The sequence below is a fragment of the Sylvia atricapilla genome, chromosome 1 (genome assembly GCF_009819655.1).
Source record: "Sylvia atricapilla isolate bSylAtr1 chromosome 1, bSylAtr1.pri, whole genome shotgun sequence".
Taxonomy (NCBI): Eukaryota; Metazoa; Chordata; class Aves; order Passeriformes; family Sylviidae; genus Sylvia; species Sylvia atricapilla.
In genome coordinates, this window is record NC_089140.1 from 86,081,117 (window position 1) to 86,104,827 (window position 23,711).

Here is a 23,711-nt window from a genome sequence, read left to right on the forward strand (position 1 = left end):
TTTGCTGTCAACAGGGTCGGTATTTCCTGCAGTCTGGGCTGTATTTCCAATGTGCTTTGACCTTTCTGTAGATAAGAGCATAGTGGCACATACCAGCATCCAAGCCCTTTGGAGGCAGAGTCTGGGAAGGGTGAGCAGCCCAGCAATGAAAGCCCTTCCCCTTAGAAAGAACCCACTTCTGCTGCTCCCACCCATCCCTAGGTGGTTGCTTTCGTCACTGGTGGGGCTGCTGTGTACCCATGCTGTGCCTGCCCAGCCAGTGTAGCTGCTGTTGTTCACACAGTCATGGTGACTGGGAAGCAGAGGGCAGACTCCTCAACCTCTTTTAAGGTTTTGTTTGTTCTTCTGACTGCAATTTTTTGTGGTTTGGCCATAAATAATTTGTCTGGGTGTTTGGGGACCAGGGCCTTTTTAGGTGTTAGTAATAATGTGTATTAAAGTTAGTTGTAGATCATTGTGTTTTAGAGCAGTCTGAGAGTTTTCTGGGCAGCAAGGCAGAGAGGCAAGAGGGAAAGGTGTCTCTTCCTAGACCACTGTCCCCATTTTGCCTTGCTACTGAAAGTTGATTGTGCAGAAGGAAAAGCAGCTTCTTTTTTTCTGTTGGGTCTCATGCTGTTCCTCTCAGCATTGTGCCTGACCTCAGATCAGGCCCAGTCTGGATCAAAGGTTTGAAAGCAAGTCCTTGCTTTGTACCTTTTACTCTCAGACATAAGGTCAAAATCACAAAGCTCAAGCTAATGTATCTATTTTTCCTCTGACTCTTGTCTGCTCCCTGCTGTCACCCCATTCCAGGCTTATTTCTGGTCAGAGTAAATGCTCTGGGAGAGGAGCAACTGTTGCTAGGCTCTTTTGGGAATAGCGGCACTCCAAACCAAGCCTGGGAAGACACTTCTTTCCTTGCAATTTGCAGTCAAACCCCTGGCCTATTGTCCATGCTGTTCTCAGTTGAAACAAGAAATCTTTTTCCTCCCGCAGTCCGGCAAGTTCTCCAGCAGCTCCCCGCCCTGCCAGAGCCAGCCCCAGGGCCTGCAGTACGCCGAGGACGCTGCCGAGCACGAGAACATGAAGGCTGTGCTGAAGACCTGCTCCGCGGGCGGGGACAGCACCATGGCACTCGGCGTCCGCACGCGGAGCCGGGCCAGCCGAGGTGAGCGCCGACATTTCCTCCTGGACACGCTTCTTGTGCTCTGGTAGCCACACAGTGGCCCGAATGTGGGCCGTGTCCCCCTTGTGTAGCACTCGCAGCTGAAAAGGTGGAGGGGGAAGGAGAACATCCCAGTGGTGTTTTCATGACAGAAGTGTATTGGGGCATGGGGATGAACAAGAATTTTCCTGAAGTTTCAACATATAGATCACAGCCAGAGTAGGGGCATCAGCAGTCCAAGCCTGCAGAAATTTCCAATTCTCCCTGCATGATGATGGTGACTGCCCACTAACACCCCGATTCTTGGTCTCATAAAGAAAGCAAAGTGGGCTATCTGGAGAATCCAGAATGTGTTTTTCTCTTTATTTTCAATAGAAGCAAGTAGAAAGTAGCAATTCAAATTCAAGTGAAAAGACCTTGCAGCATTTTATGAATAACTGGGGAGAAAGTGGGTAGGAAAAAGGTGATGTGTCTTTTAACCACCTCCCTGCTAAACTGAAAATGGGTAGTTGCTTTTGTCTTCCCCTCACTACTCCCATATTTGCAATACATCAAAGATGGTTTTGGAATAGAAATGATGCACCAAAATTCAAGTCTTCATTTTCTTCTCTGGTATTTCTTCTCCTTCATATCTGAATATCTTATATTTCCTTGATGCATTTCTTTTTATACAACTGATAGCACATCCACAGCATCCAACTCTAAGTCTGTGTGTGTAGTTTATTAAAGCTCAAAATCATGATCCTGGCTAATTCAGAAGTTTCTCAACCCCAATGTAAGAAGCTACTCAGCTAGCTAAAGTACAAAGATTAATTAATTCAAGCTGCACTGCAACAAGCTGAACAGCTGAAGTAATTCACTGAATGCTGATGAGGAGACTGTCCTAATTGTGGGAGTCAGCTTGTGTTCCCCAGAACAACAAAGGCAGAAGATGAGAGAGCCAGACAAGAGCTTGTCAGAAGCACTGTTGTAATAGAACTGCTCCTGAAAAAGTCAGGAGACAAGGCAGCCGAGTAAATGCCTAATCAAAGCTGTTTGTGGACTTCAGGGATGTAGTATAAAATGGCCTTGTCGGTGATTTCTTAGCTGCTTGCAATTGTACCACATCTACTCTTTTGCAAGCTCTCTGTCAAGTGTTCACACTGCACACTAGCCTCCAAATAATTTGAAAACAAAATACACACAGAACAGTAGCCAGTAATGGAGAAACCCAAAGATGAGTTACACGGTGCTCTGTGGAGAAATGAGTGCCAGAGCCCTGGACTTGGAAACATGGCTCACTTGTTTGTTTGTGATTTTAACCAAAATTGCTTTCAGCTTTTCAGCTTGCCAACAACCCTTCCACTCGTAACAGTGCACACAGTCATGCCAGGACACATAGCTGCTCTGTGATAAGAAGGTGAATTCATTGGGAAGGTGACAAGATATGTCAAACCACACTTTATGCCCTTTTTTTGTCTCCTTTTGCGATAGGTAGTGATACAGATGAAAATCTTAGGTCTTTCTTTCAGTACAAAAGGAGCTGTGTTTCTGATTTGCATCAATTTTTAAGATGTGCCACATCTTCTACTGTCTTTGTAATAGGAGCAGAGAGAAACATGGTCACACAACACTATCCATCCTTGGCTTATAGGCAGCCTCTAGCAGACATTTGCCAGTTGTATGGTCAAGAGCAAGACACAGAGGCTTAAAGGAAAAGAAAGTGTATATATAAATATATATATATTATAATTGTGTTTAAGCTTTTGGCTCTCTGCTGGTGCAGCAAAGAGTATAGGCTATTATTTAGAAATATTCTCCATTAGGCAGATTCTTCTTCTTTGGTCAAATTGAAGTCGGGATGATTGAGCTGCCTGTGGTAATTTCCCAGAAAACCCAATTGCAAAACCAAAGTGATGCAAGAGACTTCCTGTCTTCTTTTCCCCAAATTTCACTTGCTGGACTTTTCCAGGCCGTATCGGTTCGTGGAATGCTGGCAACGATGATTCCCCCAACGCAACGGATGACGCCGCGGATGAGATCATGGATCGCATTGTCAAGTCTGCCACCCAAGTGCCAAGCCAGCGAGCAGTGCCTAGAGAGAGGAAGCGGTCACGAGCAAATAGGAAGTCATGTGAGTATAAGGCTATTAAATTGCTCAAAATAAGGGAACGTGCAAATATTTATGTCTGTTGGTGTAGGAACCAGGCCTTTGGTAGGCAGACATGCATTGGGAGTGGCTTGAGTGTGTGCTGGTGATTGGCTTACGTTCCTCTTACTAGTGTTCAAACAGTGTTGTATGCAGTGGATGACTCTATCCTCTACAGAACTTGAAATGTCCTTAGCAGAATGAGAAGAATGGTTTATGGTGCTTTATGACAGTACTTATGCATAACTAGAGAATTCAGATCAGGACATCAGATGGAGACTGCTTAAAATGCTGTAACCTACTGTGAACTGGCATAGAGATTAATAGCTGTGTCTGTAGCTGAACTTATTCATAAAGCAGAAAGTAGTTTGAGATATTTCACCTTTTAAAATCTTTCTCTCTCGTGCTGTATGCTATCTTTCCGCAGTCCTGAAAACAAAATGTCTACTGCTGCTTGGCTGCAAAGTGGTTATAGAGGAGTTTAACTTCCACTGGGAAGAAAAGGTAGCACATTTATAAGGTGGTCTTTCAATGGTGTAGTGTGGCCTTGGGGCTGAGCTGTGGCACCCAAGTTTGAGGAGTTTGGTTTCATGGTTTAGTAATTCCAGTGTTTAAGAAGTGATGAACTGTCTGGGTTTGTTTGGTTTTTTTTCCCCTCATGTACAGAAACTAGTTCAAATACTATGAGAAGGATAACTACCCAAAGAACATAAGATTTTAGTGTTTAACGTCATTAACCATATGTGGCTTTTTGACTACCTTTCCATCCATTTTTTTAGCATTTCTGGGAAGTTAGGACAAAGAGGAGACAACAACAGTGAGTGAAAAATGACACAGATTTTCTTTTTTGTGGAGTTGTTCTAACATCATGGGTGATCAAAAACATTTGGTATTTGCTATAAACTAGCATGTGCTGAAAGCATATTCACTTTCCTCAACATGCTAAGAAAGGAACATCTGCATGTGGCAAGAGCAAAGTGGACACTCTGATTAGATGAGCCAGTCTCTAAACAAAGAAAATGAGCTGACACTGGATTGTCTGTCTTTGTGTCATACGCTGTGCCTTACGTCTTTCTGGCATCACCTGCTGCTACCCACTTCCCCACATAGTTCTGGTGTTCCGCACGTGCTGACTTGTGCAGTTGGCTTGTGCATATCAAAGAATTCTCCTGTATGTTTACCTATTTCCCTGCTTTCTCCCTGTTTCCATGGTTTATCCCATGCTAAAGTAGTTCCTCTGTTGGCAACACTGTGTTCATACACACATAAACCAAAACCTCTTATTCCTAATTTTTGCCAGATACTTTTTTCCCCAAGGAAGCACTTGCTGCAGAAACAACAAAACAGGATAATGATAATAAAAATACTCTCTATTTTTCAATGGAACTGTCTTTTATAGTCAGTAAAAACATTAACAGGGATTAAACATTCAGTAAATGTTTAGGCTGGGACTGATTTCCATTGTAATTAATCATGATAGAATCCAGTTCTTGTGTTTGTTTGTTCTTCAAGATCTGGATGAGACTCTTAAGTGGATTAAAAGACAGTTTCAAAACAAACATAAAGTTCAGTCGTTTAATGTCCTTTTTAGCTGACATGTGCAGAAGCATGGAAGGAAAATATCCTAACTAAAATGCTTCACTCTGATAGATAGTCAATATACCTGAATGATGAATTTATGAAATAGTTTATCTTTAAAATACACTCAGCTAATTATATGACATCTTCAGGAAATTAAGAGAGATCATGCCTTGCTAATGCATGATGTGAGTTAAATGAGCAGAAGATATTCCAATTAGAAACATATAAACATATTAAAAAGTAGATTTTTAGGCATACCTCAATGATTTAGATTAGCACACACTATGATATTTATTACCTGTAGAGCAAAGAGACCCTATTATCTGATAGGTTTGATTCATCACCTTCAAGCTTCAGACTCCCATACCCATCTTTTGGCTTTTGCCATGAGCTTAGTATTCAATCTATTCATGGACATCAAAGAGAAACTCACTTGAAAGGAATTATTCTCCCTGTGCATCATGTTGCATGCGTCTCATTGCTTTCAGTGCACAACTGGAAGTCTTGTCAGGCTTACTTAGTATTCAGCAAAGATTTTAGTGAGCATGAACTGAGATATCTGGTTTTAGCAAAATCAGAAACCCAAAAGATTTATATGCAGTTTCACTATAAACATTTGCTGTGGTTCCAGCAGAAGGTTCTCAAGGGCAAAGGATTTTTTCCCATAAAAAATACAGTGATATATGAAGTAAAAACAATAAAGCAACTAATTACTCAAGTCATTTATAACTAGGGGAAAGCAGAACTAGGTTTATGGAAAAAGTTATGTTAAATTCAGGAAATTGTTGCAATGGGAAAATGAGACGTCTCGACATGTTCATCTGAAGGATTTTACCTTTTGTAATTGTTGAGCAGTGTGGCTGTATCTGGTGTGGAGAGAGCTTGGTTAGGGCATAATAATGTAGAAGAGTTTTAAAACTCAAGGTAATTAGCAGAACTATAAAATGGGAGGAGGAATAAGGCAGGGAGTCATCCAACAAAAGACAGATGGAAATGTCTGTATCTCTTGGTTGAAGATAGGAAGGGTCACTGATAAATCAAGATATGACTACTAGGAAGGAGTTTGTTCAGTGGGAGCTGAAGTGAATTAAAGAAATCTAAGGTATGAGGTAAGTGCTTAACTTGTGGGTTCCTGTGATGATCTGGAGATATTCTGTGCCAGACGTTTACACAGTGGAAGATTTTCTGGATAAAATTTGTCATTTAGAAGTAATCAACTGGAAGTCACTGCCTTACGACAGGTGTTCAGTGACCTGCCTACCTACACTACCTACACTAAAGTGGCATTTGCATCTGAGAAAATAGCATTGCAGTCATATTTGTTCATCAGAAAGCCACAGGACGGAATGAGCCACATAAACTGAAATGCTCTGTCACCCCCTCAAGGTAATCATTCAAAGACAGCTTCAAGGGAAGTTGCCATGGGAAGCTTCTGCTGTTTTGGGGGTTTTTCTCTTACATTTATAACCTGTGTGTAAATAAATAGACCCCAGCCACTAGAGATGTCAATTCAACATGTTTTAAATGGTTGAATGTTTAAAATTAAGCATAAAAAATTGAATTGAAAATATATTGTTTCTGTTCTTGCAGTCAAAGGGCAGCTTTCTATGAGAAGGTTTTCTGTAACATTATAGGGAGATGTCCAACTTAGCAATGAAATAAAGAAAATATAATTAGGATTGTCTAGTTCTCCTGTAAGTTTAGGAAATCCTTCACAAATGGTGCCATAACAATGAGTCAAGGGAAAGTTGGGATAAGAAAGTTTTAAGAATCACTTTACTTCATATTCCAAATTTCAGGAAGACTAGCAGTTTCATCCATCAGATACAACTTTTTACTTATCTATATTTAATTAAAGAGCCTTCCCAAAACTTCATCATAGCAAATAGGAAGATATTACTGTTTTCTTTCTTGTCCTGGTTGTCTGTTTAAATATAGATCCCTTAAGAGAAAATCAATCTTCTGAGGATTAGACTCTTGCTGAGGTACTCTCTGTGTTGGTCTCATTGAACTGGATGGATCTGTCACAGGATAATGATACAATTCCTATGAGTCAGCATCAGGAAAAATCATACTGCAGTTTAATAAACATGAATAAGGATATGGAAGATATTTGTACTGATTCTGACATACGCTGGGCAGCACTTGCGAAAGCTTAAAAGTTGTGAGCACCACTTGTGAATTCCTTAGAAATAAATAGCCAAACAGGGCTATTAATTTCTAAGGAAGTAGTTCTTTAAAGTTGGCTTTGCTGTGCAGCACTGTTTGCATCTAGGTCTTCATCTGACCCTGGATGATGAACTGTAATGTAGGGCCCGGGTGTGACTGGTATTTGATGATGAGTAGCACAGTGATGGTTTGAGAGACTTGTTCTCCCACACATTGTTTTATCTCAGAGTGTGTGTGCACACTCCTATTACTCTTAAATTTTATTAAAATGGAAAATCTGCTCTAGATTTAAGTTAGAAAAGGGGGCTTTGAACACATAATGATTGAATCACAATTTAATTTAATATTTGAGTGAGATAACTTGATCAAACTGATTTGTGATGTTAAAAAAAAAGACACAATGTAATGCCTTGTTCTTTTATCAGGCTTTGAAATCATGTGTTAACCTAATAATACACCCTGTAGCAGAAACATCTCATCAGGATTTATTGATTTATTTGTGTAATGGCTTGCAGGGAGTAAAAAATACTTACAAATCATCATGCAGAAATGGGTCTGCGGCACCACTCATGTAGGTGGAGATAGGAATTGAGTCAAGTTTACTTGAATCCTAGACAAGTAAACTTTGGGCTGGTGGATTAAATTTAGCTACAGAACATCCTAGGTCAAGTATTTAATACTGTAAAAATGAAATAGGAATCAGCCTGGTGTCATGAGGTGCTAAAATGTAGGAAGGAGCTCTGCCAAAGGACCAAGCATGGAGACCAGCTTTAGACAAGTTTTAGTACCACATGCAGTGCTGCTTTGGAATAAACGTGTTGTAAGCAAACAAAGTACTACGTGGGACACTATTTGAATCCAAAGGTGCATATTTTTTGTTGAGCATTCATAGGGTGCGTTATTTAACTTTTTCTTTATATTTTCTTTGTTATTTTTATTCTTTTTCAGTTTCATGTCTCTCCACTTACTTTTTCTGGCTTTGAAAATGTACAGAAGTGCCAAAATACCAGGAGAGAGACTGTTCTTCTGGTATTTATAGTCTTGACTAAAAGCAGGAGTTAATGGAAATTATACTTTAAAAAAATGAAAACCTTGCAAAAAGAAAGACTATATAAAATGCTTTAAAGGCAAACAACTTTACTTTGAATTTGCAATTAATTATTTAGGATTTGAGTAGCTGGATCCTATCAGGAGTACGGGGCAGAGTAATCTAGTTAGTGATGCATATTTAGGAACCATTTTTTGCATTTAGAAAAAGTAAATCTATGACTGATGGCATTCAGTATAAAGGTCTGTTTGTCCCTACAGAAAGTACTGAGCCTTCAAAAGGCCATTACATGGTTTTTAAAAAATGTAAGTATTGAATAAAAACAGAATGTGAGATAAAGCACTTAGAGCTCTGGCAGCTGGAAGGTTATCTTCGTTAGATGCCAAGATAGCCTGAGTCTTGGATGTCTTTTAAGTAATGCATTCTTCCATCCTTAGGATGGCAAGATCTTTGCAAAAGTAGGAGAATAAAACTCCATGATCTACAATAAATAAAAACAAAACCAATGAATTTAAATTGTTAATAATAGCTAATGACTTAATAAATACAGTTGACCACAGTAAGCTCTAAAGATTGATTTATCTGGTCCGGTCGAGGTCTCTGTAGTCCCTTATCTCATCTGTGCCAGAGGCCAACATCAACAGCTGTGGGAGAACAAACAGGAGAGGTAGAATCACAGAAGCATACAATCATTCAGGTTGGAAAAGACCTCCAATTTTGTCAAGTCCAGCCTTTGACTAAGTACCACCATACCTGCCTGTTGCACAACCATTAGCCATCAGTTGCATTACCCATAGGACTTACCATGAGTTTTGATAGTAATAAATTTATTTAAATCTTGAGGCTGAATAGCTGCTTCCAGGTTTTCGGTTTTGTCCATTGTAATTGATGGCAATACCGTTTCTAAGTAGGCACACATTATAAGATTTAGGTTTCTGCTTTACAATTTGTACTACATGGGTTTTTAATAGCTTTCTTTTAAGATACCTGATTTTGACAGATAGAGGTTGACATTCTATTTTTTGCATGTTCAAATGTAAAGTACCTCTATATTTTGTTGGCAGTCTCCATGAGTTTCAGACCATACCTCTCATACCACAGGGTTTGTTCAGGAGTGTTTGCCTGGTCCTAGCACTGTAGAGGGAACTTGAACTCATCCTGTACAGTTCTACATCATGTAGCCTTCAAAACAAAAGGGTTTTTAAAAGGCTGGTAGTCTGGTTTAAATATCTGGTTTAAAAATTGCTTGTTAAAGAGGCTTAAATTCATTTCCACATTTCCATTCACTAAATTAGAGGAATCTGTGAGTCATTTCTAAAATGAGCATTATTCTGATAGAAATTACTTATTTTGGGGTTCATAGCCTCAAACTTTCTCATTAAAATTACTTTTTTTTTTTTAATAGAAGTTTCAGAACAAATTATACTAGCCTGCACCAATATGTACATTCTTTCACTTTGTGTTGGATTCTTCTTGTACCACTCTTAGTGATTTTGTGGATTGTGATATTTGCTTATAACTGAGCATTGTTGCAATGCAGCAACTGAAAAAGGGGCAAGAAGTCCCTTGCATTGCATTGATGAGGAAGTCAGAATTAAATATACAATGTTTACAAAAACTACATCTCTTTTATCCCTGCCTATTTCACTTCAGAGGCAGAAGAGAGATATGAACACTACACGGAAATTCTCATGTACATGCCCAAAGGGCGTGGTGTAGGAAGGAGGAGAAAGCTGCTGCTACGATAGGTGGTCCCAGGTGGTTTTATAGTAGCTGTCACTTCAGGGGACTAAGTGTCTGTCCAGATGAAGCCAGTGTCCCCCCAGGATCTGACAGCATAGCCAGACCATCCTTGTGCTGTGTCTCCAACACTGGGAGAACCAAATGCAACTTCCCATGGCCTTCTAGACAAGGACTGACAAGTGCTGGAATCTCTCTGGCCATCTCTTCTGAGCCAAGTGGCGCTTCCTTTATTTCAGGAGAGAGCAAGCTGAAGGTAATGCAGGGGAAGCTGATAAAGAGCAAGTGCTGTCAGTATTATATGTAGAAAAAAAAAAGCCATTCCTGTTCCCAGATAACAGCATAATGGCATTGACATTTTCTATATAAAATCCACTATGATACACAGTTTTGCTACTTTTTCAGCTGTGGTTCTGTAGGAAGAAGAAATAATTTTACTCCATTTGTTCGCATGTAACTGGAGATACAAAGTTTTCACTTTTACCAGTTTGTCATTCACTGCACCAGTGAATTCATCGATGTTGCACTCTGATTTCATTTTATCTGATGTGTCTTAAAGGCAAATGCTTTTGAATTCTTGTCACGGGATTCATTCCGAAAAGTAGGATACCTAAGTTTTACGTATTAAAAAAATAGGGGTAGTTGAGTTGCACACCGTTAATCGAGAGTTGCTAGAATACATATTTTGTTTCCTTTCTCTTGATATTAAAATAACTTGCAAATTTTTCTTTGGTCAGTAATTTGTTCCTTATTTGCATCATCCCTCCTTCCTGAAAGATCATGTCTTTCAGCATCTTACTAAGAACTCGGCGGCAGTGAATTGCTGGCTGACAAAAGCACTGAGTTCTTCTGGAAAGCAGCTCATGTGGGAACGAGAGAAGGCAGGGAGGTACAGGGCGGCGTTTCACGCTGCCTTTCTGCAGAAGCAAACACGCACCATCTCTTGTGTGGCTTTCCAGAGCATGGCGCTGCCACAGCTGCCAGAGGGAGCCCTCTGCTGCCACCAAGGAGATTAGCAGGAGGAGCTGGGAGGCAGGGATTTGCTTGAACACAAGTGTCAGAAGTGTTTAGAGAAAAGTCTCTCTTAGAAGATGAACAAAAATGTTTCACAAAAAGCTATTTTGCATTTCTCTTGCCCCAGAACTAAGGCAAAAAAAATTTATGTATGTATATATATGGCTTTCTCTAGGCAGAATAACACCATCTGATTAGTGAATTTAAAATATTGTTTTGATTACAGTTATTTTTCATCTGATGGGCCCACAGAGAGGATGCCTTTTACGGGTTTATTCCCCAACATGGATTCCTAATGGGAATAATTAATTCGCATTCTGCAGAGCCCAGCTGCTCAAGCTCAGTCACATTCCTCTGCCAAGTCACTCTCTAAGAGACATCTCTGTGTTCAGAGCCTGATAAACCCCCTTAGTGGGTCATTTTTAAATTCCAAATGAAAGGTAAAGGCTGCAGGCCTTAAACACTTACATTAGATGATTTACTTTTTGTATCCCGTATCCTGTCTTTTTCCAACCTGGGCATTGTTAATACATAGTCTGGTCTTGAAAACAGTGTCATGGCTCACTATATACTCAAGTCATGCAGCCTCGGTTGCTGGTGAGCTTTGTACCTTTGATGCTTTTACCTATTATTAGTGGAATCACTTCTGACTGGTGAAGTGGGAGAAATTATGAAAGAGGTGGCAGCAGGATTGCTTTTAGTAGTAACTCTTCATAGTGGAATTCATGTAAATTTAAGGGGATTACTTTGAAAATGCATATGCTCTTCATGCAGCACAGGTTCTCTAAAGCAATGTTAATTTTTGTTCCCTTTAACATAACACCTGGAGATGGAAAAAAAATTTAGCTTTCCTTATGAAATACTGGTTTTTCCTTTCCCTCTGCTAGACTCCTCTTTATGTCACAGCCACCATAAGTTACACCCAGAGGTGGTTGTGACCTACTGAATTTCTTGTTAGGAGAGACTTGTGCCATCTATGAAGTGTTGACAGGACTCAAAGCAAAGCTGCAGAATAATAATATGTAATAATGTGTTGGTTCTTAGAGCTTTCTATGTGGCTGACCCAGACAAAAACCACATTTTAGTTGTCTGTACTTCTTAAGAGAAGTGTGTGATATACTCCAAAAATTCACCTACAAACCTCTGTAAGAAAATCACTACACCTACACATAATGTTATAATATTTCTATTAAGCATTTAGGCCTACCTGTATTAAGCAATGATATGTGCATAATTAAACATAACTTATATAGACAGTGGCTTAAAAATATGACAAGGACTAAAATAAGAAAATATGAGCAAGTCTGTCTGGACTTAACTTTTGGGTTGCAAATTGCCATTGCTGGATTCACTGTAATAAAGTCCAAGACAATATGTTAAATATAAATATATGAAAACATAGACTAAGTGTGCAAGCTGGATGTGGATAGATAAGAGAAAAAACCCTAAGATTCATTAAATGAAATGAGATGACGGAGCTGGACTGTATTGTCTCTTACAATTTGCCCTTCCTATTGTCCTCACTGTGTAATTTACAGCCACAAGGATTTTTCTTCATTCAAATCAGCAACTTGCAGCTGCTTTACCTTTGCAGCTGGGACCAAGAGAAAGTTCTGTGGCTGCCACATCTTTGTAGGAGGAATGGCACTCATTCTGTGACTGCCTGAGCAGGAGAATGGTCACATCTATTCTGCCTTACAAGTGATTCACTCAAATGTAGACACACATGCCAAAAGACATTACAAATGCAAGAATAAATGGCACCAGCCAGACTGATCTTCACTGTTTGTTGAATCTTAAAAAAAAAAAAAAAAAAAAAAAAAAAGGTAGAGAGAGAGGAAATTAGAAGTGCTATTTGCTGTTTAAAAAAACGACCAAACTCTATATAATTATATTCTCTGACAAAGCTATGCTTCAGGAATTACTTTTATAAAAAACTTTCCCAGCGCAGTGCAAGGGCTGTGTATCTCTGCAGATTTTGACCCAACAGACAGAGTCAAATTCATTGAGTTCATCATAAGCACACTGCATTCTGCCAGAATATCAAATAGAATTCTAGATTTCATGATTAACAAAGAATATCATACCCTCTAACCCCAGAAAAACAACATTTAGTTTCTTGGTTGTGGGATCTCAGCAGGCTTTGCTTGTGACAAGAGTAAAAGTTATTTTCACTCTATGTTATGTTTCTATAGCAAATGTTTTAAAAATTGCTTGAAGAACCTAAAAGGTCATTTGAAAGTCTTATTTTTATTGTCACTGCCTCCAAAATACATTCCATAACTCAGTTTAATGTGATCTGCAGCAGGCCAAGAGTTTTACAAGCCAAGATATTATGTCTAGTCAAGTTAGAGACATGACAAAGTTCAGTGAAGCAGGGAGAGTGAAGACCTAGGTTGAGAAATGTAATTTTGCATTGTCTATAAAACATGGAAGGAAAATATCTCACAGCATTCAGTTTTGATGATGGAACATGTCCATGACCCTAAGGTAGAGGAACTCTACCAAGCTTTATGAGGAAACAGACAAATGACTGAGGACATCTGTGTAACAGAATGTCAAATCAAGGTTTACCTACCTCCCACAACAGTTTTTGCTCCTGTAGGTAACTCAGGTTTCTCCTGGTTTCATCACCCACGAGCCTCCATATGCAACAAGTCAGTGCAGAGAATAGTGGGGCTGGAACTTGTGTTACTATGCATGCTGCACCCATCCACTGTATCTTCAGATGAGGAAATGTACTGTAATTTGTGCATATTAGATACAATTTTTATAGAAAGAGACCCTTTTTTAAACTACTTTCGTCTCCCTAAGTATATACTTCAAACACTAAGTGGCTTCATTTGTGTCAGACTGCCTGTTGCATTACAGGGTTAAGAATTCCCGCATTTGAGTCTGGACCATGGTTCTGTCATCTGTTATACTTCCAGTGGCCTATTGATGGTGGATAGCTTTAATCCTCCCAGTAGCCACAGTATGTTTCAGTATTTGGCCTCACATGCTTAGTTTATACAAGTCAGCTGCCATCAGTTTTCATGGGAATCACTCTGTCACTGAAAATATTCTTCACATCTTTGCTTTTTTTATTATTTTCTTGACAATCTCATTATGACCACCAAAGTTCTGCATTGTTTGGAGCTCTTTTTTTCCCTCTTTTTTCTTTTTTCCTGCTGGCCTTAATACCTTAAGTCGCTGTAATATTTAAAACCCAAGTTATCATTCTCTGTATTAAAAGAGAGCTAAGTTAGAACCAAGGGATTTTTGTTTAATTACAAATTACAAGCTGCATATATCTCAGCAATTCATTGAGTATTGTCATTCCTACTTGTTTTTCAGTGGCACAAAAAATACATGTGTGGGGTTGGTCTCCAGACTTCTTGTGTGAATCAAACAGCAAACCCAGAACAGGGCACTCGTCTTTACCACCTGCTACATACAGGGTTTCTTTTCTTCAGTCATCAAAGGGTTAATACAAAAGGATGTCAATGTAATACTTTAGTATGTTTGATAGGTAGGCATCTAGAGATACAGCGACTTGCCTTGGTTAACATAAAAAAGACTACTTGCTGTTCCATGAAAATGGTTTCTACCATGGTATTTTAACTCCCAATTATGGTTTCTGAATATAAACTCCTGTAGTTTTCTTCAAATAAACCTATATATTATTGTAGATCCATTTGGCTCTTCCTGGTAAACTAGTAATTCTCTTGCTCAGGCTGATGGAGGAACCTAAACAACTGTGTTCTGCTTGGTAGAAGTTACAGAGGCACTCATTTTCCTTTCAGTTGTTAGATTGAGTTTTATCTCAATTATTTGTGCAGAAGCAATTGTACTGACCCAAAGAAGATTGTTCTAGATTTATCTTATAAATAAGAGCAGAATTTAGCTTAGTCCAATACCTAACCAGTGTTAGCAAAGTACATCAGTTCCTGTGAAATGTTTACAAACAGGAATAACAATTTGTTCTCTTCCTGTGTGACAAGAAAAAATAGCTTTTTTTTACAGTAGTTACTGTGCTCAGTTTGAAAATATGAATGAGTGTGGTCTGAGAGAGTCAGGGATATGTGAGAGAGCAGTCCTGAGTGGATTTGGTTTAATGCTTCCACAAAAGCATCTAAAACGTGGAAATTCATTCCACATTTTGTTTTCCCGTTCACTTTTGCATCAGTGGGAAGATGTAACATCATCTAGACAGTCACCCTGGGAAAGTTTGGTCCCCTGTAATTTTTGGCATGATACTATTGTCTGGTGGCCAAACAAGCCATGGTCCATGTTTGGGATGTTGATATTAGAGAGGGTAAAGAAAAAAGCATTCAGGGGAGAGGCAGTGCAGGCAGCTAAGCAGGTGAAATTCACAGGGAAATCTTTGGGCTTAATATGACAAGAATGTTTCTACTGCAGCTTTCTTGGATTTTTTCTTCCACTCGTAATACAGTTCATTTTGATAAAGAAATAAGCATTAGGTGATTCACCAAGACCATAATATCCTAAGATATTCCACACCATATGTATAGAAATTAAAGAATAAAACTTGTCCCCATAGACATTTTGGATATCAAATCTGAGGAGCCAGAAAGAGTGCCTGTGATGAGAACTGACTCAAAAGTCCTATTGGGTATTGTTCACCAAGGAGACAAGAGCATTTTCTGAAGTTTATTTCTCTTCTGGTTATATTTTTTGGTCTTTCTTAAGCTTAGCTTTGTCAGGTTCAATTAACCTTGCAGTGCCTTAAGCTAAGTATTGGTAAACTTGGAAGATGTTGCTGATCAGTATTGTAGGAAAAACTGGATAACCTAAAAGGTTTTTATGCAAACCCCTGGTGGTGTTTAATAATACAAATAATCTAGGAGAAAGGAGTGAGCTTTGAAAAAAACATTTTCAAGTAACGGTTTGATAATGGAAAGAACTAGAAATGTGACATTCTCAGCTCATTTGATTAACCTCAGTAACTGATGAAAGTGGTTTGACAGTCATAGATCCCATTCATTCAACCTGCATGGTGTCAAATGTTCAGATACACCCTATTCTTCCTATATCTTATCCCCTTGTTTTCTATGCCAATCCATTCCCTTCTCTCACTCCTGCTCAACCCTTGAGTGTGACCACCCAGTTTCAGTTACATGGACTGAATATCTCAGTAAATGAGAGATCCTAATTGTGCTAAATGATGCAAATACTCTTTGACCACTCTTCGCAATTGGTTTCTCTAAGATTAGTTTCCTCTAGAGTTCACTCTTTCAAGGCTCCAAATATATTCTGTTCAGTATTAAGTCACTGATTATGCTTTGCATGCAGCTTGAACTTCTCAGTGTGCATTTTGTACTTGAGGAACATTAAAGTGTGAACACCCCACTTGTGTCTTGAATTAAGGCACATCCACCTGAAAATCATAGCACCAGTAAAACTTAGGAGGACACTGATGCTCAGAGTGTGCAGTCACACACTCACTTGTTTCTGAATAAAAAAGGCAATCACAAATTTTAAAACTTTTGTCAGGGCTAGTATTCAGAACACTCTATGGAAAATTAAGAAACAAGATTTTGGCTTAGATTTATTATTTAAATTCAGCTAAAATGCTGCAGACTACCAGTAGCAAAGGTGACACAAATGGCACTAGGATGGGGGAACATTACAAAAGAAAGGGGAGCATGTATGAAAACAGTCATTTTAATGATTTTCATCAACTGTAGTCATGTTTGTAGTCTTTTAAATTTGAGGGAAAGAGGTTTACACATTTAAAGAGTCTCAAAGGATTTAATAATGATAAATTCGATAGATCCCTATAAAGATCCCAAAGCTCTTTTTAAAAATTCTTATGACATTATAGAATAATGAAGCAGATCATACTTTCTATGGACTGAAAATCAACTAATACAATTTCAGAGAAAAAAAAAAAAGTCTTAAAAAGCTGGGGCATTTTTCCTTAAAACTTTTTGTTGACTAAATGTCAAAATGACAAATGTGTTTTTCATGACTGTTTGGAGTTGCTGTTGATGCTCCCATTAATTTGCCATAGGGCATTACTCAATGTTTCTGAACTTTAGGCCCTAAATAGACAGCAACTTTTGATTTGATGGAGCTTGCATGTTAACGGGGGTTTTTGCAGCTGAAAGTCTTGTGTAATTACTGATTCTAATTGTTTGCATTTTCTTTGTTGTTTTTTGTTTTGTTTTGTTTGGGTTTGTTTGGTTTTGGTTTTTTTTTGTTTTATCTGCTTTTGGAATTCATGACTGTGCAGTGAGAAGGACACTAAAGAGTGGGCTAACACCAGAAGAAGCCAAAGCACTGGGCCTCATCAGCACTTCTGAGATGCAGGTTTGACATCCCAGAGGTGCCAACAAGAAGAGCCGTTCATCTGAAGCACACAGGCTGACAACCCTTCAGCGTGGCATTGGACTGCCAGCCTCCTCTGCTGCTCCTAACATCCTTTCCTCGGTTAGTTCAATTTTAATAAGCAACAAAAAGCAAAACCCCACATCCAGGGCAGAAGAAAGGTGTGCCACAGCTCAGCAGGACTTCCAGACGGTAACTGAGGAAGCATTTGCGTGTTCCCAAGTGAAAGAACATGGCTTCTTCTTCTCATGGTGTGTTGGTGTGGGTAGGAGGGGGCTCTCTGAGTTATCTGTCATTATGTGAGCCGTGTTGACGTTGGCTTTCCTTGTGCCCTGTTTTAGTCATTGTAAATGTATGGCTTTTTGTCAATGCAAGGAACAGTCCTTAAAGAGGCAAAATAACTCCTGTTACAGCAACCCAAATTCTCCTCAAGCAGATTCATTAAGCAAAATGCACAGTATGTGCAATCCTGTGGTTTGTTGGGTTTTTTAATTATTTTGCCACCAAAGAATGTAAAAATGTATGTGTACCTTTGTATATGTACAGAATGAATGTGTGGACATGTGTGCATGTATCTGTACGTATGCAGTCATGGTGTGAAGTCATGCTTTTGCTGATGCCAGCTGGACCCTGATTTTCACTGTGGGGCCTTACTGTTCCACCTGGACAGGAGGAAAAGAATGTCTTTTTTGCAGGAACTCAGTGTTGCTCAGTTTGATTCACCCTATGGGGCAGGCCATGGCCTGCAGTACAAGTGGAGAGTTTAGGATCCTGAATTCATGTGCATGAATGCACACTCATACTGTACATAGCAGCATGCACACAGAGGAGAGAACACAATTCCTCCCTCTGGTTGAGCTATGGTTCTACTCTGCATTTGTACAGTTTCAGAAAGATCTACATCAACAATTTTACACACTCAATAAATGCATTTGGATGCTAAGATCAAGAAGTTTTGTTCACTTGCCTGTGCCCTTCATGCTGCTTTTCTCTGCTGCAAGATAATGTGGTGGTGATGATTTTATTTCAGTTTAATGAATCTGAATATGGAATAGCCCTGCTAAAAAGCCTGCTGTGTTTTTGCTGTTCTTTACTGGTTTTTTTGTGATTATCCTTGATACAAGTGGAGTGGGTACTACAGTAAACAAATCCAATATATTTGCCCTTATCTCACAGTTTTATAACTGACTTTTATAACTGCCCTCAGCATGTTTGAAGAGCCTTTAGTCAACTCATCTGCCTTTAAGTGGAGGACATATACAGCAGTGAAGATGAATTGGACAGTCACCCCAGACGGTGCTGAAGTATTTTGAAGAGAACTGCAAACAATGTTAACATAGAAGGGAACTTTTTAAGTCAAAGTCTGTATATGGCCAATAGGTCCTCAAGGGTGCACAAGATTGTCTCTTTCCATTGCCTTAGCCTCTAAGATAAAGGGTATGCCTACACAGCAGTAACAGCTGAGACTTTCTTCTAGCTGGTTAACTGAGGAACTGCAGCAGTTTAGTCATGGTAACAGGATTCGATTTTGCAAAAACACACTTGGAAAATAGAGTTAAATAATAGTCTGTATTTGGGTACTAATGCCATAGCTGTGTTGCTTCTAGCACCCAGGCCAGGTCAGGTACTTCAAGTTATTCTACTCTGCTCTCTTTAAGGACAGGATAGTCACTGAAGATTGCTCAAGAGAGTTGAACGAAACACAATAAACCTTTGAAACCATGGTGATCCATCACATTGCATTGAGCACAGCATCCAAGTGGTGACAGAGCCAGGTAGCTGACAACACTACAGTGAGACCTGTGGCTGAATATCCTACTTGTGCTGCCCACCCTCTTGATTGTAACATTTCATCCTTTATCGGCCAATGCCTTGGATCTCCCATGGAATAAAAAGTCACTAATGAGCAGTGGTTCTTAAGAACAGCATTGAGTTTGATGTGGTTTTCCCCTCCATTTGTTAAAACCCGATTTTACAAGTAGACAGAAGGCAGTAGTTGAGTAATCAATGCAATATGTTGTGGATTTGAAGGCTATGGAAAGGAAGAAGTGGTTAGGACACAGAAGTGGCATATAACTATTTTCACTGTAAAATAGGCAAGACCTATGAGCATCTGGATTTTAAAATGGATCTTTATGTGCTGCTCACTGCTACGGACTTTTAAAATCTTGTTAAAGGATGCTTAGAACAAAGAACTGGAGGTAATGGGGGTTTGTGGAGGTGTTAGAAGTCTGAAATAAGGGGAAGACACCCTGAATGTAATGGTCATGTTGAACTGTGCTACTTCCTAAGTGATAAAAAAGGCAAAAATGCAACAAAGTACATTTATGCTGTCAGAGATCCTATTTTTAATTGGAGGGAGAAAATCACAGAAGTCTTTAAAATTAATATTTTAATTAAATTTTAATTAAATTTCATTTTAATTAAAATATGCTGAATGTGCAAAATTGGTGACCACTTGGCTGTTTGTGGCCACCTTCTAACAGGGGACAAATTTATGTTTCATTTAAGCATAGTAGAGCATCTGTCTCTGAAACATAACATAGCTGAAGAATTACTAATAGTTGGGCATATGTATTTTCCGATTTGTGCAAAAATTGTGCAAAACTTTATATGTTCCTTATCAAGGAGAAGATTGAGTATGGGGAATAATATAGGTTGGAATAAGTTCAGTGGAAAAAATAGGTGGTTTCTTTCAGATTCTCTGGATATAAGTGTCTTACATGTGAAGCAGATTCTTCCTTTTCTGTTCTTCCATGGCATTTGTTTTTCTGTTTGTGCTCTCTATCTGTAAAACTGATAGCTACTTTTCTGAAGAATTAACTTGGTCTTGTTTATGCACTAGCATACGGTCAGATAAAATCCACTGCCCTCAGCGTTTATTGCAACAAGATCATCACAGTGTAGCACAGTGACTACAGGAGAGATTTCCATTTTGGTTCCTAATCAAGATGACTGACTAATCTGTAAAGTGGCAGTATTTCCTCCAGAGTCTGCCAGCATGTCCTGACTGTGGGGACAATATTTGTTCCCATTCGTCTAACTAGTGGATTCCAGATGAAGTGGAGGAATTTATTATACCTGTATGCCCCTCTCTGTCTAGTGAGGTTGTACCCTTCGGGTTTTGAGCTGCTGCCTGCGCTTCCATCATTGGAAAAGCCCACTACAAGGATGTAACACTTGTTTTAAGACAAGTTTTGTGTGAGATATGGATTGCTTTCTGACAAACATTAAAGTCTTGGATACACAGTGTAGTAACACATGTTCCCATTTCTCACTCAGAGATGCATAAAGGCTGTTTTTAAACACTTTCAGCCATAATAACTACCTCTCTTCCCTTTCCTTTGATAGATACAGTCAGCTGCAAATGCAGTGCCCAGAGCACTGTGTTTAACTGACACCATAATGCCTTCCTGATCTGGATGCTGTGGTAAACTTTAGCACATGAAATAACCTCCAAAGGGAAGCTATCCTTATTTTCTTTCATCTCACTTGATGTTTGAAAGCAGACTGCATGCAAATACTTTCTATAATCTCACTCCCAAGCAGAGATAATGCTCAGTAGCCGTTGCGTGGCTGCAGTGAAGAAACCCCCAGGGAATGCTTGCGTGCCACGCTCTAGAGTAAAAGATCCCTCACAAAAGTTAAATTCATCACTCTTCACCTTTCAGTCAGGCCAGGCACCAGGCTCATGGATTCCAGATGTTTTATAGCCCCTTGGCTGCTATGTATGACCTTTCTGTTTGATAGCTCCCTGTCCATAATCCAAAATCAACACAAAAAAAAAATGGTGGTTTAATGAGAGTCTTTCTTTCTCCCTTAAATACTGGAAGCAGCTTCAAACATGATTTTAAAAATACATTTCTTTTTCTCTTTTGACACTCTTTTTTAGTGAATCTTTGCAGTGGTTGATTCTGTCAGCAAAATAAGGCATCAGTTTGGTAGATAGATGAGACTTTGGCTTCAGTGTAATAAATAATCACACGTGAATATCAAGATATGAGTTATTGTCCCAATTTAACAGAAATTTTGAGTCAGTCTTGATGTGAGTGAACAGCAAAGGCCTCCTGTAAGGTTCTGCAGGACAGCACCTTAAATCCCTGGTGTGCTGTGCTCTAAGTGTACTCTGGCCAACACTAAAAGCTATTGAGAAGTTACATTTGAGGGCATCAACAACCACTGTAACCCCGAGGGGCACAATGCCATTGTAGGTGCAGAAATTATTCCTTTTCTCAGCCATCTGCCCTGCAGCAGCCTCCCCGGGGACCACAGCAAGTGGCTGTCCAAAATGCTTTTGGAAGCCGTGTGGATGATGGCAGTGGTCTGTGTTCAGCCTCACTGTGCAGCTGGGGTTATTGCAGTGCTTTGATTTCACAGAGAGGAACTGGGAACAAGGTGCCAGCCCACCAGTTTCACATCCTTCATCCTTTCACTGCAGCTCATGGACAGGCGCATGCACTGCCTGCCTCTATCCAAAGGATGCACGCAGACACGGTGTTAGGCAGAAGCGGGAGGATATTCCTCTCCCCTTTTCAGTCCTGTACCTTCACTGCACATGTTCCAATCCTCCCGTTTCCTTCAAGGCAGGCTGAGTGTGTGCTGGTGCCAGCCTGACCCTGGGACACAGCTGGATGGTGGCTCTGTGCTAGCAGCAGCAGGACACAATAAACACTTGTTTAAGCTGGAAGGTATACAATTGTTGATGTTCCTCTGGAGGAAAAACTGCCAGGTACCTGCAGGCTCTGAAAGAAAATAAACTGAAGTGTTTTTGAATGAGAAAATGTTTGGTTGTAGGCAACCATTGAAAACCATTCACAAACATTTGAACAGCATGTAAGGCCCACCTTCCTTTGCTTCAAATGGGGCAGCAACTGGCTCAACTGGCATTTCAGATGTGACCTCAAGAAGTTTTTGGCAAGCAGTTTAATAGCTACACAGCAAGGAGTTTCAGAGATGTATAGTTTGATGCTTATGCTAAAAAAAAAAAAAGAAAATTCTAATTAGTCCATTTCACATTGAGCGTCAGATAAAGATATGTTTTGTTTAATCACTATCTAATACAGAGACTTCTGTGAAAGAAAAGGTTTATTTGTAGCATTGGATGCATTTCTCCTTTTTAAAGACTGTCTTTGCGCATATAGTGTCCTTTTTTGTGAGCTGGAAATTGTAAAAAAATGTAAAGTAGAAGAGGATGTGTTTCTTAGACGAAGGAGAAATACTGTAAAATTGTGTAAATGTCCCTACTCATGTTTTTCTATGTTCTGTGTAGCATAGTGTAAAATAGGCTCTCCAGCAGTGTTATTCTGTGAATTGTAATTTAAAAAACAAGCCATGCATGGTCAGAGATATTATCTACAGGTCCTTTTGGTTGAATTTTTGGTTTTGTTTGTTGTTTTCTCATTTTAGGTGAATTCATCCTATGTTAAATTTAATTGTCCATGAAAATGCATTTTTGTTTCTGTTTTATTTCATAAAGAACTTGAATTACTCTTTTAAGAATTTATTACACACAAAGCTCACCTTCCGTTTGTATTGATCCTTCAGAAGCTGTGTCACGTTTAGTACAAAATAGGGGGGATTTTATTTTTATCTGCCTCTTCTTCCCCCATTCTTCCCACTTTACTGTCTGGAAAGATCCAATCACACCCTATTTGTTTTGGTTTTTTTCTGTGCCATGCAGGGTCAATATGGAAAACTGACCGCAGACCAGTGTCCAAAATTTCTTGATATAAGTAGTTAAAAAGCTCACCTCTACAGCGTTGTGTAAACACATCTTGCAATAAAGCTTTATAAAGCACTGACTGGGCTGGTTCTGGTTTTCTTGATGAAGCCAATCATGGGAGCTTGGGTAGAAAATGGATGGGAAGGGAGATCATGAAATGTTTTTCCTCATGTCCTCCACGTACCTGCAATGCCATCATGTGGACATCAAAATTAAGCCATCTAGGTGGCCTGATCATGAGAAGGTGATCTTTTACACCTAGTCCCACAGTTTGAGCCTAATTCTCAATCTTGAGTGAAGAAAGTGCAAATGTGTATCTGGTTCTCCAAGCTTTCGGTACTCCAGCCCTACAAATTCTCACTTAAACTTATGTGGCACTGCCGTCATCTGGGAGTTGAGTAAAAAATGCTCTGTGCACAGAGTGCACAGTGTAAAGGTATGTGATTTACAGAAGCAAACATCAATAAGATGAAAGACAACCTCTGTTGTGGGGAAGCTTTTCACATTGTCTCTGCATCCAGATGTGAAACACTGTCCCTGCCAGAACTTCAGAGCTGTAAAGGTGGCCTGTAAACAAGACTTGCCTTTAACTTGGCTGAAATACATTTCGGGCGTCATGGTGGAATTTATTTTTCTGGTGGCTGCCTGTTGAGCAAGCCTGGAGAGTCAGTGGTCTGTCAGTTTTCTCTCTTTGCTGGTCTCTGATGCATTCTTTTACTGCTATTTCTCAGCACTTGAGAGAGATTGAGTTGCCAAACATGGCATCCCTGCCCCTACAGAAGGTGAGCTGAGCTCTGCTCATGGGTCCAGTGACTATGGTGACTAAGGGGTC

At 39.5% G+C, this 23,711-nt stretch overlaps 1 protein-coding gene across 5 annotated transcripts in view; it reads left to right on the forward strand.

The window, feature by feature from the left end:
- Nucleotides 1–22,958, forward strand: part of FHOD3 (formin homology 2 domain containing 3) — a 368,131-nt gene extending 345,173 nt beyond the window's left edge. For 4 of the 5 annotated variants that reach the window (XM_066326999.1, XM_066327008.1, XM_066327017.1 and 1 more), the window contains 3 exons: nt 976–1,147; nt 3,096–3,257; nt 17,063–22,958. In XM_066326999.1, coding sequence (XP_066183096.1) covers nt 976–1,147; nt 3,096–3,257; nt 17,063–17,145 — 417 coding nt within the window. In that variant the 3' untranslated portion in view covers nt 17,146–22,958. Of the gene's footprint in view, nt 1–975; nt 1,148–3,095; nt 3,258–3,699; nt 3,777–4,051; nt 4,090–17,062 lie in introns of all 5 variants that reach the window. The other variant, XM_066327035.1, reaches the window with a different exon arrangement.
- The last annotated feature ends 753 nt before the right edge of the window (nt 22,959–23,711 follow it).